At 42.4% G+C, this 18,528-nt stretch overlaps 1 protein-coding gene across 1 annotated transcript in view; it reads right to left on the bottom strand.

Annotated features, from left to right (window-relative positions):
* Positions 1 to 18,528, bottom strand: part of RAB28 (RAB28, member RAS oncogene family) — a 159,793-nt gene that overhangs the window by 13,841 nt on the left and 127,424 nt on the right. Inside the window, exon 5 of the mRNA XM_069744857.1 lies at positions 8,780 to 8,883. Coding sequence (XP_069600958.1) covers positions 8,780 to 8,883 — 104 coding nt within the window. The remainder of the gene's footprint in view (positions 1 to 8,779; positions 8,884 to 18,528) is intronic.

The raw sequence follows: 18,528 nt of genomic DNA on the forward strand, positions 1-18,528 counted from the left end.
ACTACTGTTTGGGCGCACGGCAGGTTTTGGAAGGGAAGGAGCACCATTGGACTTTTGGAGTGCAAAACTGACTGTAATCATTAGCGGACGCCATGTCGCTTTGAGAGAGCCTCCTATGTGCCTATACAGTGGAAACTCTCACAAGTGACCCCATTTTGGAACTAGACCCCTCAAAAGAATGTATCTAGATTGGTAGTGAGCACATTGAACCCCCAGATGTTTCACAAAAGTTTATAACAGAGCCATGAAAATAAAAAATCTTTTTCCCCACAAAAATGTTCTTTTAGCCCCCAATGAGAAAATGGACCCCAGAATATGTTTTGCAATTTCTCCTAAGTATGCTGATACCCTGTATGTGGGGAAATCCTACTGTTTGGGTGTACGGCAGGGCTCAGAAAGGAAGGAGTGACATTTTGCATGGAATGGTCTGCGTTGCATGGAATGTTGCGTTTGGAGAGCCCCTGATGTGCAAAAACAGTGGAGACCACCCACAAGTGACACCATTCAGGCAACCAGACCCCTCAAGGAATTTATCTTGTCGTGTGGTGAGCACCTTGAGCCCACAGGTGCTTCACAGAATTTTACAATCTTGATATGTGAAAATGAAAAAAAAATAAAAAATTTCCAACAAAAATTTTGTTTTAGCCCCAAATTTTTTCATTTTCAAAAGGATAGCACGAGAAAACGGACCCAAAAATATGTTACCCAATTTCTCCTGAGTACTCCCCATATGAAGTTCAAAACTATTTTTTAGGCACAGTGCAAAGCTCAGAAGGGAAGAAGCGCCATACTGGAGTTCAGATTTTGCTGGAATGGTTTAAAGTGAACTTGTCGGCAGGATTGTGTTGTGTAAACTGTCAGGTCGGTACCGTTATACTGATTAAAATGATACCTGGGTGATGAAATCAGTCTTGTGGTTGTTGTTTAATTTGTATTTTCAGTTTATGAGATTCTTGTGCTCCATGGCAGGCCTGTGGGGGGGTTCTTTATTTGGTGCTCTGCTTAGATATTCATCAGTATGGCTTAGGACAGGTGAATGATCTCTCAGTGACCTGCCCCCTATTTTACATACTGAATATGATATGGTTTGAAAAAAAAATGTCATATTCAGCAGGCCGGCGCCTCCGCTGTAGCAGGATAGGCTGATAATATGCATATTTTCGGTTTATTTCACATATAGTTTTGTTTAAGAATTTTTTTTTTTTCCCCAAACAAAATGGTGCTGGCAGCCGCGCCTGCATAGTAGCATCTATCACATTCCGATAGATGCTACTGTGCAGGCGCCGCCGGCGCCATCTTGATGAAGCCTACCTGACACTGTCTGAGGTTTACTCAGCACAATCCTGCTGACAGGTTCACTTTAAGGGTGCTATGTCACATTGCCAGAGCCCCTGAGGTACCAGAAGCCCCCATAAATGATCTCATTTTACAAACTACACCAACCCAAATAATTCATTTAGAAGTGCAGGGATCATATGTTCCTCATAGAATTCTATACCATTGGGCAGTGAAGAAAGAATAATTACATTGTTAATATTTCAAATGTTGTTTTAGCCCCAAGTTGTTAATTTTTCTAAGGAATAATAGGAGAAATTGGACCTCTCAAATTTGTTGTAAATATTTCTCCTGATTGCACCAATACGCTGCATGTAATCGGGAAATGCTTTTGAGGCAAGGTGCAAAGCTCAGAAGGGAAGAAGCGCCATATTATAATGCAGATTTTACAGTTATGGTTTGCAGGTGCCATGACCCACTGGGAGAGCCCCTGAGGTGCCAGAACAGCAGAACCCCCCCCCCCATAAGTGTACAGACCTCTCAAGAAATGAATCTAGGGTTGCAGCGATCATATTGACACCACGGGAATGTCACAGAATGTTATACCATTGAACAATGAAGAAAAAATAATTACATTTTTTACCACCAAAATTTTTATTTTAGCCCCAGATTTTACATTTTTACAAGTAGAAAAGGATAAAAATGGCACCAAAATATACCGTATTTTTCGGCGTATAAGACGACTGGACGTATAAGACGACCCCCAACTTTTCGGGGGTCATCTTATACACCGGTTGTCGTCTTATCCGGCGTGTGCAGGGAGCGGTCCCGGATGGTTCTCAGGGTCTAGAGGAGGGGAGACTCTCCTTTAGGCCCTGGGATCCATAGTCGTGTAAAAAAAAAAAATAAATAAAAAATATGGATATACTTACCTTCCGACGGCCCCCAGAGTTCTTCCGGCTCTCCGCGATGCATACGGCGGCTTCCATTCCCAAGGATGCATTGCGCGCCACGAAGAACCTTTGTGACATCGCGGTCATGCAATGCACCCTTGGGAACGGAAGCCGCCGCAAGCATCGCGGAGAGTCGGGAGAACTCCGGGGGCCGTCCGAAGGCAAGTATTATCCATATTTTTTATTTTTATTCTTTTTTTTTTTTTTTACACGAATATGGATCCCAGGGCCTGAAAGAGAGTCTGCTCTCCTCCAGACCCTGGGAACCATCCGAGACCGCTCCCTGCACCATATACGGTGACTTCAGAGCTCCGCACATGCCGTACCCGGCGTATAAGATGACCCCCGACTTTTGAGATGATTTTCAGGGGTTAAAAAGTCATCTTATATGCCGGAAAATACTGTACTCACAATTCTTGCTGAATGTAGAAATACCCCTTAAGTGGCTGTACAGGACTGCTTAGCCTCACAGCGAGACTCAAAAGGAACGGAGCGCTATTTCCTTCATGGAGCGCAAATTTTTCTAGGTTGCGGACTCAATACACAGAGCCCCCTAAGTGCTAGAAGATCAGAATACCTCCTTAAGTGACCCCATTTTGGAGATTATACCCCTACTAGTACGTTATAGTGATCAGTAAGTTTTGCCCAGCTCATGCTTCTGGAGATACGAACCTGTAAACTAAGCAGGCTCTCATCGCTACAGAAATGCCAAACACTTGGCCACTAATTGTGGCTTAGGCACACTGGGGCTCAGTAGGTAAGGGGCATTTGGAATTGGGAGAGCAGAATTTGCCGAATTTCATTTCAGAGTAATACCAGGAGCCATTTTGCTTTTCTAGAGCCTTTGTGCTACCAGTAATGTAGAAGCCCCCTATATTTCTGACAACAGATGACAGACCTGAGTAGGGGGCTTGTTTTGCTGATTCTTTTGAAGTATTTGTTGAAAACATTTTACATAACATTTGGGATCACATTTATCCTGTGATCCATGCACATCTCAGACTGACGGGATTCAGATGAAACTCTTGAGAGATCCATTCACTACAATGAGGCAGCAGTTACTCTGGACTCCGTCTAGCATCTGTTCAGCGGTGTCCTTTTCAGAAGTGCACAAAACTGTGGCGGACCGCGATTTTATACTTGCTTAAAAATATTGACACCGCCAGCCAGATCACAGGCCAAACGGCGTCCACAGTGACTCCACCTGCCTCATTATGGGGAATCTTCCTCCAGGTGTTCCGACAATCACATATTTCAGAGATTTACACGGAAACCCCGATGTAATCACTCAGTGTAGAGCGCAGGATAAATGTGCGTCGAGCCTTACTGCAATCTTTGGGAGGCAGAATGAACAAATCAAAAGCATGTGAAGTATTTGTTTTATTTATCTTTTACGGCAATCCTTGTGTGGTATAAGTGATTAGGCGACTTTATTCTGCTGGTTGGTGCGATCACAGCGATACCAGATTTATATTTTATATTTTTTTTATGTTTGGCTGCTGTCACACACACAAAAAAAAGAAGCTTTTTATTGCAAAAACTGGTTTTTGCATTACCATATTTTGATAGCTATAATTTTTCTATATTTCATCTGAACTGTCATGCGAGGGCTTTTTGCTTGCGGGATTAGTTTACATTTTTATTGGTACTATTTTCGGGCACATGACATTTTTTGATCGCTTTCTATTCCAATTTTTGTGAGGCAGAATGAACAAAAAACAGTAATTCGTTCCTCACACAACCGCCTCCAAGATTTCTCCCGAATATCCCCCATCCTCTGGAATTCCATGGCTCAACACGTCCGATTATCCACCCCCCTCTGATCCTTCAGACGGAACTTGAAAACCCATCTCTAAGAAAGCTTACAGCTTGCAATAACCATTCTGCCGCCTCACCAACCACCCGAGCTGCCGCCTCACCAACCACCCGAGCTGCCGCCTCACCACCACCCGAGCTGCCGCCTCACCAACCACCAGAGCTGCCGCACCCCCGTCCTTCTGTCTCTTCCCCATTATCCCATGGAATGTAACTCCGCGAGGACAGGGTCCTCTCCACTCTGTACCAGTCTGTCATTGTATATTTGTTTACTGTAAACGATATCAATAACTCTGTATGTAACAACTTTTCATGAACAGCGCCATGGAATTAATGCTATATAAATAAATAATAATTGAGGATTTTTTTATGCCGTTCCATGTGTGGTAAAATTGATAAGGCAGCTTTATTCTTTGGGTCAGTACAGTTGTAGCGATAACACATTTATATAGTTTTTTTTAATGGTGTTTACACAATAAAAACTATTTTATAGAAAAAATAATTATTTTTCCATAGCTTTATTCTGAGAGCTATTACTTTTTAATTTTTCTGCTGATTGAGCTGTATGGTGCCTTGCCTTTTGTGGGACAAGATAACATTTTTACCTAAACCATTTTTGTTTACATTTGTCTTTGTGATTGCACTTTATTCCCCTTTTTGTTTAGTAGTATGATGAAAAAGTATTGGTTTTTTTTTACCCTTTTTTTTACGGTATTCACTGAGGGGGTGAACTAGTGTGACAGTTTTATGGGGCAGGTAGTTCCGGAAGCGATACCAAACGTGCACAATCTTTGGTTATATTTAGAAAAAAAAAAAATGTTGGTAAGAAATTATATATATATATATATATATATATATATATATATATATATATATATATATATATATATATATATATATATATATATACACACACACACACACACACACATACATACAGTGGGGCAAAAAAGTATTTAGTCAGTCAGCAATAGTGCAAGTTCCACCACTTAAAAAGATGAGAGGCGTCTGTAATTTACATCATAGGTAGACCTCAACTATGGGAGACAAACTGAGAAAAAAAAAATCCAGAAAATCACATTGTCTGTTTTTTTAACATTTTATTTGCATATTATGGTGGAAAATAAGTATTTGGTCAGAAACAAACAATCAAGATTTCTGGCTCTCACAGACCTGTAACTTCTTCTTTAAGAGTCTCCTCTTTCCTCCACTCATTACCTGTAGTAATGGCACCTGTTTAAACTTGTTATCAGTATAAAAAGACACCTGTGCACACCCTCAAACAGTCTGACTCCAAACTCCACTATGGTGAAGACCAAAGAGCTGTCAAAGGACACCAGAAACAAAATTGTAGCCCTGCACCAGGCTGGGAAGACTGAATCTGCAATAGCCAACCAGCTTGGAGTGAAGAAATCAACAGTGGGAGCAATAATTAGAAAATGGAAGACATACAAGACCACTGATAATCTCCCTCGATCTGGGGCTCCACGCAAAATCCCACCCCGTGGGGTCAGAATGATCACAAGAACGGTGAGCAAAAATCCCAGAACCACGCGGGGGGACCTAGTGAATGAACTGCAGAGAGCTGGGACCAATGTAACAAGGCCTACCATAAGTAACACACTACGCCACCATGGACTCAGATCCTGCAGTGCCAGACGTGTCCCACTGCTTAAGCCAGTACATGTCCGGGCCCATCTGAAGTTTGCTAGAGAGCATTTGGATGATCCAGAGGAGTTTTGGGAGAATGTCCTATGGTCTGATGAAACCAAACTGGAACTGTTTGGTAGAAACACAACTTGTCGTGTTTGGAGGAAAAAGAATACTGAGTTGCATCCATCAAACACCATACCTACTGTAAAGCATGGTGGTGGAAACATCATGCTTTGGGGCTGTTTCTCTGCAAAGGGGCCAGGACGACTGATCCGGGTACATGAAAGAATGAATGGGGCCATGTATCGTGAGATTTTGAGTGCAAACCTCCTTCCATCAGCAAGGGCATTGAAGATGAAACGTGGCTGGGTCTTTCAACATGACAATGATCCAAAGCACACCGCCAGGGCAACGAAGGAGTGGCTTCGTAATAAGCATTTCAAGGTCCTGGAGTGGCCTAGCCAGTCTCCAGATCTCAACCCTATAGAAAACCTTTGGAGGGAGTTGAAAGTCCGTGTTGCCAAGCGAAAAGACAAAAACATCACTGCTCTAGAGGAGATCTGCATGGAGGAATGGGCCAACATACCAACAACAGTGTGTGGCAACCTTGTGAAGACTTACAGAAAACGTTTGACCTCTGTCATTGCCAACAAAGGATATATTACAAAGTATTGAGATGAAATTTTGTTTCTGACCAAATACTTATTTTCCACCATAATATGCAAATAAATTGTTAAAAAAACAGACAACTTGATTTTCTTTTCTCAGTTTGTCTCCCATAGTTGAGGTCTACCTATGATGTAAATTACAGACGCCTCTCATCTTTTTAAGTGGTGGAACTTGCACTATTGCTGACTGACTAAATACTTTTTTGCCCCACTGTATATATACACGTATATATACACGTATATATACACATATGTATATATATATATATATATATATATATATATATATATATATATATATATATATATATATATGTTAGCTATTGAACCTGTTCTATGCCCGGGTGGCGAGCATTTATATTGGTATATGGTCTCCTTCCTGGTATGTGCTGCTCCATCCTGCGTCCCCATCCTGTCATGTTCTGCTCCCATCCTGCGCCCCCGTTCTGTCATGTGCTGCTCCCATCCTGCGCCATCTTTTTTAATTTGCTGCTCCCATCCATATGCCCCATACGCTGCTCCATAAAGGTTTATGGCCCCCATAAGATGCTCCATAGTATATGCCCCGTATTATAAGCCCCTTACACTGCTGCTGCTTCAGGAATCGGCACCTGCGCAGTCTACGCTTTTCGGCGCCATTTTCTTGAAGACACACTGAGGTTTCCAACAAAATGGCGCCGGAAAGCGCGGACTGCGCATGCATCGATTGTGGGAGCAGGGAGAAATTCATGACCCGGAGTCAGTAGGCCTAAAATTAAGAAATCGCTGTGCCATGAAGTGCCACAGCGTAATGAGGGCGGGATCCTGTGCACACGCTACCCAATTCCTTTCGGTCGCCATTTTTTTTCGTCCTCCTGCTGCCAGGATCGGCGCCTGCGCAGTCCGCGCTTTACTGGGCCATTTTCTTGAAGACACACTGCAGTGGTATATGGTCTCACTGTAGTGTGTCTTCAAGAAAATGGCGCCGTAAAGCGCGGACTGCGCAGGCACCGATTCCGGCAGCAGGAGGACGAAGAAAATGGCAAAGGAATGGCGTAAGTAACAAATTGCTGTGGCATGAAGTGCCACAGCATAATCAGGGCGCAAATATGTGCACGGTGTCCCCCTGCTCCCGACCCCCTGCTCCCGGTGCCATTTTTTTTCCTGACACTCTATAATGTAACGCTAGGAGCGTCGCGCCTGCGCAGTCTATAAAGGCTTCGGACAGAGTGACGCTCCCAGCGTTATATTATAGATATACCGTATTTTTCGGACTATAAGACAAACAACTGTTTTCCTCCAAAAATGTGGAGTAAAATGGGGAATGTGTCTTATAGTCTGGATGTACCTGTCCTGGCTGTGGATGGGAAGATGGCGGAGCGGTAGCAGAAGGTCACAGGAGGCAGGAGCCAGTGGCTGCGGCTAACACCTGTGCCCGCTGCTAAAGAGAAATGAATATCCACTGCTAGGGAAGTGAATATTAATTTCTCTTGTAGTGAGAGCACACTTACAGCTGCCGCCTTCCAGCAGCTGCTATCACTGCCATGTGCTGCTTACAAGCATAAATCAGCTGCTGGCATTGGAACAAGGAACAAGACGCTGCGAGGGAGCACAGGAAGGTAAGTGGGATGATCTTGTCCCTGACATCCTTATAAAGCTCTTTGGTCTTGCCCATGTTGTAGAGGTTAGTGTCTGACTGATTAATTGAGTCTGTGGACAGAAGTCTTAGGGTATGTGCACACGTCAGGATTTTTTCCTGACAAATTCCTGAGAATTCTTCCAGAAATCCGCGTGCTTTTTTCGCGTGGATTTCTCGCGGAACTTGCGCGTTTTTTGCACGGATTTTTTGCGGGTTTTTTTTTTTTTTTCCCCTGAATGACCTTTTTGATAGGAAATCCACAAAAAATCTCGAAAAAGATAGAGCATGTCCGGATTTTTTGCGGTATGCGTTTTTTTGCGGGAAAAAACGCTAACATCTGCACAAAAAATGCGGAATGCATTCTAAAAGATAGGATGCATAATGTTAGCTTTTTTTACCGGATTTATCATTTTTATGGCGAAATTCCGCAAAAAAACGCTAAAAATCCTGACGTGTGCACATACCCTTACATAAAAGTGACTCAGTAAGACAGCTGTCTTTAATGCAGATAACGAGTTGATTAGGAGCATCAAACTGGTCTGTAGGAGCCAGAACTCTTAGTGGTTGGTAGGGGATCAAATACTTATTTCTCACTGCAAAATGCAAATAAATTTATATAATTTATACAATGTGATTTTCTGGATTTTATTTTTGATATTCTATCTCTCAATGTTAAAATTAACCTACCCTTAAAATTATAGACAGTTCATGTATTTGTCAGTGGGCAAACACAAAATCAGTAAGGGATCAAATACTTATTTCCTTCACTATATATATTTAGATATACATTCACTTACAGAATCTCCGGTCTTTGCAGATACAAAAAAGCTTCCAAGTCCATTTTCTTGGCAAAATCTCTGGTGTTTATCAGCTTTTACTGTTCGCATGTGCTCCAAATCGACTGCAAAATAAATATGCAGAATAAACATGGAGAGGAGCGGGTACACATATAGGGTATACACACAAACAGGAGAAATGGAAAGCAATAAATTATGTCAATCTGCCGACATTATTCTACATTTTGATACTTTGATGCGTGGCCAGAGCAGGAAATTAACAAGCCGTTTTATACATTAACCGTCATAAAAACACGCGGTATCCTGCTCATTCCTGGTTGTTCGCACGTAGGTCCGTACATCTGTCAGATACATTTGAGACACAATGTTAAACCTCTTTGATCTGAACGCAGCGAAGGAAAATAAAACGCGACTATCTGGTTGGGAGAAAATTGATGGTCTCCATATAAAATGTGTAAATCTCTGTAAGTAAAGGCTTCACTTGTGATGAATTAAATGAGCAGGCAATAAAAGTGGAAGCAGGTGTAATATAAATATATGTGGATGTAAAGAGAAGATTAGCTGCATGGCGGTCATTCCAGATGTGTATCGGAAGGGTCCTCTGATCTCTGATAATACCACACATAATAATGACCGTCTACCTCTATACAATCACATAGTAACATCTACTACCTATATAAACTGCTCCGTGCCCTGACTTCCTGCCATGCCAGCGCTGGGCTTGTGCTTATACCCAGCAGCCAATCGGAGAAGGCAGGGGGAGGGACAGAGCAACAGCTGGAACCAATGAGACAGGCGGTGTGTCTCAGACTACCTGACACGCCCAGTAGGCACTGAAAAAAAGCTGGAGTCACACTCCCATTGGAACAAAGCTAAAAAGTGGAGCAGAATCTGAAAACTAAAATAGGAAGTAGCGATGAGCGAACGTGCACAGACAAGGTGTACTCGTAGTATGCTCAGGTGCTAACGGAGTGTTTTCGACGTGCTCGAATAATATGCTCGAATCCCTGCGGCTGCGGGTCTCGTGGCTGTTCGACAGCTGCCCCACACGTGGGGATTGCCTAACAGGCAAAAAAAAAAACTAGTCTCACAAGGGTACTTGAACACTTGAACATGAGATCCTTTGATTGCATTGGTAATAGGTCATTATCTACCAGATCAGTGTTTTTTCTTTTTTAACCATTAACACTGTGATCTTCTATACAAAAAGCCACTGCAATGAAACATACCGTACAGTATGTTTTTTTTTTTTTACAGTGGAGACCTATTCTGGATAGATTCCTAGGCATCCATCCCGACTATGTACCTGTGTTGAGGCGTACCGTCTGAGCCTCGTTGAGGCGTACCGGCTGAGCCTCCTTGAGGCGTACCGTCTGAGCCTCCTTGAGGCGTACCGTCTGAGCCTCCTTGAGGCGTACCGTCTGAGCCTCCTTGAGGCGTACCGTCTGAGCCTCCTTGAGGCGTACCGTCTGAGCCTCCTTGAGGCGTACCGTCTGAGCCTCCTTGAGGCGTACCGTCTGAGACTCGTTGAGGCGTACCGGCCGAACCTCGTTGAGGTGTACCGGCCGAGCCTCCTTGAGGCATACCATCCAAGCCTCGTTGAGGCATACCGGCCGAGCCTCGTTGAGGCGTAGCGGCCAAGCCTCCTTGAGGCGTAGCGGCCGAGCCTCCTTGAGGCGTACCGTCTGAGCCTCCTTGAGGCGTACCGTCTGAGCCTCCTTGAGGCGTACCGTCTGAGCCTCCTTGAGGCGTACCGGCCGAACCTCGTTGAGGTGTACCTGCCGAGCCTCCTTGAGGCATACCATCCAAGCCTCGTTGAGGCATACCGGCCGAGCCTCGTTGAGGTGTAGCGGCCAAGCCTCCTTGAGGCGTACCGGCCGATCCTCCTTGAGGTGTACCGTCTGAGCCTCCTTGAGGTGTACCGTCTGAGCCTCCTTGAGGTGTACAGTCTGAGCCTCCTTGAGGCGTACCGTCTGAGCCTCATGAGTCTGAGCGTATGTGCCCAACCATGGAGCTAGGTCAGGTCCCAGAACACGAAGCAGGAGACCAGCTGTGTATAACAGTCAGCTCCTAATGCAGATGGCAAGGGCACAGTCCTGTACCCGTGCCCTCTTTGACACATAACTGTGCACCTGTTTGCGGGAAATAATCTGCAATCTGGACATACATTTAAGTCAATTTACAGGAAGAAGTTAAAGTACAGCCAATTCTAATTTGTGTGCTTTTGTTTTTTCCTTCTTTTTTTCCAACAGCCATAACTATTTTTTTGTCGCCATTTTTAGATATTGTGCAACGAGTTGTAGATTTGTAAGCCAACTTTGACTTTACCATATAATATACTGAAAAATAGTGAAAAAAAAAATCCAAGCTAGGGGAAAACGCTTAACAAAAATAATACATTTTCTATGGTCTGCTGTGTTTTGCTTTAACAGTATTGATTGTGCAATAAATATAACCTGTCAATATAATTCTTCAGGTTAGTAAGATAATAGCAATGCCAAACTTTTACAGCTTATTTTGTAATTTAGTGGCGTAAAAAATTCAGAAATTCAAAAAAAATAAATAAACAAAAACACTTGTAGATTTGAGATTTCTAAAACTTTACGTTTTTTAAATCGATGGAGCTGTATTATAGTGTATTTTTTACTGGATGTGCAATTACAAAATTCCCACAAATTTTTGCGATTTAATTTTTTTCCATTATGATGTCGCAATATAGAACAACCCAGCAGGGGTCGGTCAGCGGATGGCAAAACACTCACATAAAGGGATGGTAAAGGGTAGAGGAATGCTCTACCGATAGGAAATAAGGGATGGTTACCACCTGAGCCTGTCCCTGCACTCCCCAAATGCCCTAAACGGGTCCTTCTCCCCACCGCCATCAGGAACCTCATCACTCGCGGTCATCTCACACTACCTTGCCTAGTGCACTGGCCAGCAAGGGTGCTAGCCTCACCACTGCAGAGGGTACAACCCAGGGGACAGTGACAAATATGAGACAGACGAGGTATAAAACACAACACTTAGCTTCCAGACTCTGCTGCTGCAATCTCCACTCAGCCTAGGATACAAAACCAGGACCTCAAACTGCTGATACTTGCCGGCACCTGAGAGCTCCTCACAATCGGCTGGTCTCCAGAGAAACTCTATCATCAACAGTCAGCTGATGCATCAGGTGACTATTTAAAGAATGGTGGGAGTGGTCACCACCCACATCGGCTGACCCAGCAACTCTGCAGTTGCAGCAGATTGCCAGCGAGGGGAAACTGACATTAACCCCAGCTGGTCCTGAAAGGAAAAAAGCTACATTTAAAACAGAGTGGATCCAGAGCTGCCACAAATCCAAAAATGTATTGTGACATATTCCTTCACCACACAGCTTAAATAATTTTATTTTCTTATAGATCAAACTATCACATATGCAGATATAGCTCAAAAAATAAAGGGAACACAAACAGAATATAACTACTAATAAATCAAACTTCTGTGAAATCAAACTGTCCACTTAGGAAGCAACACTGACTGACAATCAATTTCACATGCTGTTGTGCAAATGGAATAGACAACAGATGGAAATTATTGGCAATTATCAAGACTCCCTCAATAAAGCAGTGGTTCTGCAGGTGGGGTCCATAGGCCACATCTCAGTACCAATGCTTTCTGGCCGATGTTTTAGTCACTTTTGAATGTTGGTTGTGCTTTCACACTCGTGGTGGCATGAGACGAACTCTACAACCCACACAAGTGGCTCAGGTAGTGCAGCTTATCCAGGAAAGCACATCAATGCAAGCTGTGGCAAGAAGATTTGCTGTGTCTGTCAGCGTATTGTGTCCAGAGGCTGGAGGCGCTACCAGGAGACAGACCAGTACACCAGGAAATGTGGAGGGGGCCGTAGGAGGGCCACAACCCAGCAGCAGGACCGCTACCTCAGCCTTTGTGCAAGGAGGAACAGTAGGAGCACTGCCAGAGCCCTGCAAAATGACCTCCAGCTGGCCACAAATGTGCATGTGTCAGCACAAATGTTAGAAACCAACTCCATGAGGATGGTCTGAGTGCCCGATGTCCACAGATGGGGGTTGTGCTCACAGCCCAACATCGTGCAGGACGCTTGGCATTTGTCACAGAACACCAGGATTGGCAAATACACCACTGGCGCCCTGTGCTCTTCACAGATTAAAGCAGGTTCACACTTAGCACATGTGACAGACGTGACAGTCTGGAGACGCTGTGGAGAGCGATTTGCTGCCTGCAACATCTTTCAGCATGACCTGTTTGGCAGCGGGCCAGTAATGGTGTGGGGTGGCATTTCTTTGGAGGGCCGCACAGCCCTCCATGTGCTCGCCAGAGGTAGCCTGACTGCCATCAGACCCCTTGTGAGACCATATGCTGGTGCTGTTGACCCTGGGTTCTTCCTAATGCAGGACAATGCAGACCTCATGTGGCCGGAGTGTGTCAGCAGTTCCTGCAAGATGAAGGCATTGAAGCTATGGACTGGCCCGCTCGTTCCCCAGACCTGAATGCGATTGAACACATCTGGAACATCATGTCTCGTACCATCCACCAACGTAACGTTGCACCACAGACTGTCCAGGAGTTGGCGGATGCTTTAGTCCAGGACTGGGAAGAGATCCCTCAGGAGACCATCCGCCGCATCATCAGGAGCATGCCCAGTCATTGTGGGGAGATGATACAGCCACGTGGAGGCTACACATACTACTGAGCAACATTTCCTTGTCTTGAGGCATTTCCACTGAAGTTGGATCAGCCTGAAACTTCATTTTCCACTTTGATTTTGAGCATCATTCCAATGCCAGACCTCCGTGGGATATTAGCTGTGATTTACACTGATCATTTTTAGGTTTTATTGTTCTCAACACTTTCCACTATGTAATAAAGATTTACAACTGGAATATTTCATTCAGTGATATCTAGGATGTGGGATTTTAGTCTTCCCTTTATTTTTTTGAGCAGTGTATATATATTTTAATATCGCTATTTTTTGTTTAGTGAAAAGAGAGGGTGATTTGCAATATTAGGCCTCTTAATTAAGCTGTTTTACTACTCTTAGTATTTTTTAGTTCCTTTTTGGGACTTGAAGTTTTGATTGTTTCATTGCTTCCTCTATATACTGCAATACTCTGGTACTGCAGATCGTACAGAAAACTATATCCTCTGATGAAAGCCAACCACACGATGGGTACCATAAGAGGACCAAGATGGCAACGAAGAAGAAGGACATCATTAGGCTTTGGCGACTCATTGGCAACACAAGATTGAACCGACAGGGACTGATGGGCCCTAGAACGGTAGATAACGGGGAGGGATTAATAAAGTTCTGAAAATGGCCCAACAAGCCTGGACCCGGGTTTTTGAGAATCATAGGTGTGATCTGTAGATAGGACATAAATGTATGAAAGGCAAATATAATTTGTAAAGTATGTTATTTTTTGTTTTCCATTTAGGTTGCCGCTTTTTTTGTGTTTGATCTGACTCCTACCTCGATGAGCGCGAGTTCATGGAATTTGTATTTTTCTGTAAACTTACCAGGCAGCACGTGGTAGAATGTAGGAAATGCTGTGTAAGCGCTTTAGAAACGCTTGTAGCAGTTGACGTACTTTATTTCGAAGGGCAAATGTTAATCCTATAAGCCTATGCTCGAAAAAAATTGTATTTAAACAGAAAATGAATAATTTAAGTGTGAAGTATTTTAGTTTTTTTTTTTTTACTATAAAATACCCACTGGAAAGAGTGCCAAACCCAACAAACAATGCCATGCTTCATACGGGAGGGCACAGCATCTGAGCCGTGTACAGGTTTTATTGTACGCATTCCAATTTCTCCAAATCTGATCCCGGGGTGACTGGAAGCTACACTGAACAGTTTCCCTTTTTTATTGCATTGCAGTTTCTATAATGGTGTTGATTCAATGATGTCAAATTATAGGGCAAATATATTCACAAGCATTTAAGGACAAGCAGGTTCTTTGAGTAAATACAAGGAAGAAAAAAAAGAAAAAAAAAAGAAACCTTAAACTGATTTCCTGAGGAAGGGACCCAACTGGCTTGTAAAAACCTGTAAATTTGCAAATCTAGTAAGTCTGCATAATGGTGTCATTTGATTATCAACTAAAATGTTCACTTACTCCATAATAAAAAAAAACAAAAACACAACTTTATTTAAAAATGATATTGGAGGTCTTTCATTTGTATACTCACGAGATGTGTGTTGTTCTTGCAAAGTCTTTCCAAAGTCGTACTTTACTGCGTAAATGAGCTAATAAGGCTTTACTGCAACATGCTGGGCTCAGCGTCTGTAAGAACTGCCTAGGAAAGGCTAGGCACCGTCTAATACACAAGAAATGCCACAGCCATTTACTGACCAGACTGGACATTTTCTAACCAATGTGGGGTGATTTTTAACTTTTAACCTCCATTTGTGGACCAATATTGACCAACACTGTCAATGGTTGCATCTGTAGCTTTCGCTGTGAAGGGAAATTGGGAAAAACATTTATCTAACTTTACAATAGACACTGGCCTGAATGTTTTTGAACCTAGCCAAATCAGATCTCATGCTTTGCACTGATGAAGAGCACCACAACCCGAAACATCGTGTCTGTAAATTGAAATTCTGGTTTGACTTTTATCCTGTCATATTGCAAGGCTCGTTAAAAGAGTCAATATTGACTTTTAGGATCGATGCTTCCAATAGGTGACCCTAGAGTTCTAGTCCTCTTCCTCTTTAAAGATATAATTTGAATATTTAATACATAAATTAACTTATATAACTGTGCATTGGAATGGATATTGTAAGCCACAGGAAAACTTTTGGCACCAAAATTAATAAATGAAAGTACATTGAAATTATTGATAATCACCTTGTTAACTGATGGGATTATCACTAGCGTAGACCATCACTTCATGATTTGTGGGGGTCTGACCACTGGAGACCCCACCCAGTACTGAAAATAAAAAAAGCCACAGCATTTGTGTTAGTGCTTTTCACTTAGTAAGGAGGGGGTGGTCCAGTAAATGTGTCCATATGAGCAAAGTTGCAAAAAAACCTATTCACACGAGCTGGAAGATAAATTCACCAAATTAAGTTCTAATTAATAAAGAACTTAAAAGTTGAGTTTAACCCCTTTCCAATGTTGGGCGTAATAGTACGCCAACGTCGTAATCCCACCCTTTGATATGGTCTCCGGCGCTGAGCCCACATCTTTCTCGGCACATGTCAGCTGTTTTGAACCGCTGACATGTGCCTCTAACAGCCGCGGGTGGAATCGTGATCCACCCGCGACTGTTAACCTGTTAAATGCCGGTCAATCTCTGACAGCGGCATTTAACTCGCGCTTACCGGAAGCACGCCGGAAATCCCAATCAGACAACTGCAGCTTCTCCCATAGAGACTATTGAAGCATACAAAAAAAAAAAAAAAAAAAAGTATTAAAAACATTAAAAATTATTATTTTTTATAAAGCAAAATGATCATGACCCTTTCTATTTCTATTAATTTAACAAAATTTTAGTGTAGTCATCAGTAAAAAAAAAAAAAAGTAATCAGAAAAAAAAAATCATGTTAAACTGTAATGTGAAATCCATTAGTAAAAGTTTTAGATAAGATAACGGCAAGGGCAATTAATCCTTTCATGTGAAGGCAGCCGCTTACATTAAGCCAAAATCTCATTGGCATTCCTAATAGACAAAGCTGAATTATTACAATTGCGCACATCATTTTTCCTTTTAAAAACAAGCTGGATTAACATTTGACATATATGCACAAAGTACACGGCCCGCATTGATTTGTGTCATAAACAACCTCATAAAGACAAAGTGGAAGACTCGGCAAATTTTTTTTTTTCTTACTTTCTTTTGAAATGAACAAAATTTCTGAAAAATTGCCATAATTTAATTTACGGTAGTAGTAATTTGAAAATTTGGGATTTTTTTTTTTCATGACGCTAGAACGAAAATAAATAAATAAATATTGCAATTTTTGCTCTGATTCAGGTCAGTATTTGTAAGCCAATACCAGGAGTGGGTGAAAAATGCAGAAAAGGTGACGTGTTTCTATTATACTTTCCTCTGATTGTTCTTCTTCTGGTTTTGGTTTATAAATCCTAATGTAAAATACTGACCAAATACTGAACATGTGAACGTGGCCTTAGGCTCATACGTCCAGTTATAAAGAGGTTATTTCTCAGCAGTCTCATTATCTTCACAGGCAGAATTACACTGACATATAGCCAATAGGTGACGGTCTCTGCTCAACTCCTCCCCTCCCTGCACAATGACCTCTGCACAGACCACAGAGCATGCCTACAAAGCTTTTCTATAGAAATCCTTGTGCCGATGCCTGTTAATTTGTGACTGTTGTAAACAGAGCTGTAGAGTCGGAGTCGTTGAGTCGGAGCCCATTTTGGTGGACTCGGAGTCATGGAAATTGAGGAGTCGGAGGTTTGGTTTACCGACTCTACAGCCCTGCCTGTAAAGCATTTATCTTAATGCTGTTAACAGCAGCTAAATCAAGATAGCAGCACCCATAAACTAGTGTTGAAGATAGAATTTAAAAAATACATACTATTAAATTAAGTGTGCATCACTAGCTAGTTTGTACTTGGATCACGATGTCCAAACCGGCCACGGGACTCCTGACGAGAACTCAACAGCCTCCTATGTGGACTGTCCCAGCACTGTGGTTCGTATATGGCCCAGGAACATGTCTGCCAAATCCAACCTTGGGGACAAAATTATTTAACTACTGCTATCCAATCAGTTTTACATTTACAAGAAATTAGAAAATGTTGAGTTAACGTTAAAGTTAGGTATGGTTTTCAACCAAAATCCCACCCTCCCAAAAATAACTAAGGGTGCCTTCACACTGCGCTTTGATACTCGTTCGTTGGTCCCATCGGGGCTTACGTCCAAAACCACCCCCCAGAAAACGGGATTCTGGAGTATGCTCCTATGGTGCCATAGACTATAATGGTGCCGACAGAGGGAACGTGTGATCTGTTGTGCATCATTTTTGGGCATGTTCGCCTACTGGAGCTGAACACTCAGGTGTAGTCTACTATGTTGGAGTTTTCGCATCCATTAGGCCTACACACCTGAAAAATTTGGACAACATTTCACTCATTCACTCGGGAGGCACCAATATAGAGTATGGACATGTTGGCGCATGCCCTGAATCCCATTTTGCGGGGGGTTTGCATGTAAGCCTCAACGAGACTAACACACGGGAGCCAAAACACATTGTGAATGCACCATAAAACCTTAACAGATGAGAATAGACCAATACAATACGTTTTCGGTTTGGTTTTTTGTTCGATTTTGTTCAATTTTTGCATTTTTCCCTCCATAGTAAGAAAAAAAAAAAAGGAAATGAAATGGCTACGAGATGGCAAAAGCTAGGAGATTTTAAGAAAATTATTTCTAATAAATTGATCTCTATTGATAAATCGGAGCTTCATACAGATCTATGCAGCAAATATTTTCAATGTTGTGATTACTATTTTCCTCTAACATGATGCATCGGAAAAAAAAAAAATCACAAAATATATTTACAGAGTTTGTAAAATATACAAAATCTAAAAAACAAAAAATACGTCCGCAAAAAATACCAATAAATTATAGACTTTTCTTTGCCTGCAGTTTTCTATAGCAGCCAGCCTACCCAAAAGTGGACACATAATGAAATAACTATTTGCCTTTTGATGCCGGCAATCATGAACCATTCGCTAAGTTGCT

The sequence above is a fragment of the Ranitomeya imitator genome, chromosome 1 (assembly GCF_032444005.1).
Source record: "Ranitomeya imitator isolate aRanImi1 chromosome 1, aRanImi1.pri, whole genome shotgun sequence".
Lineage (NCBI taxonomy): Eukaryota > Metazoa > Chordata > Amphibia > Anura > Dendrobatidae > Ranitomeya > Ranitomeya imitator.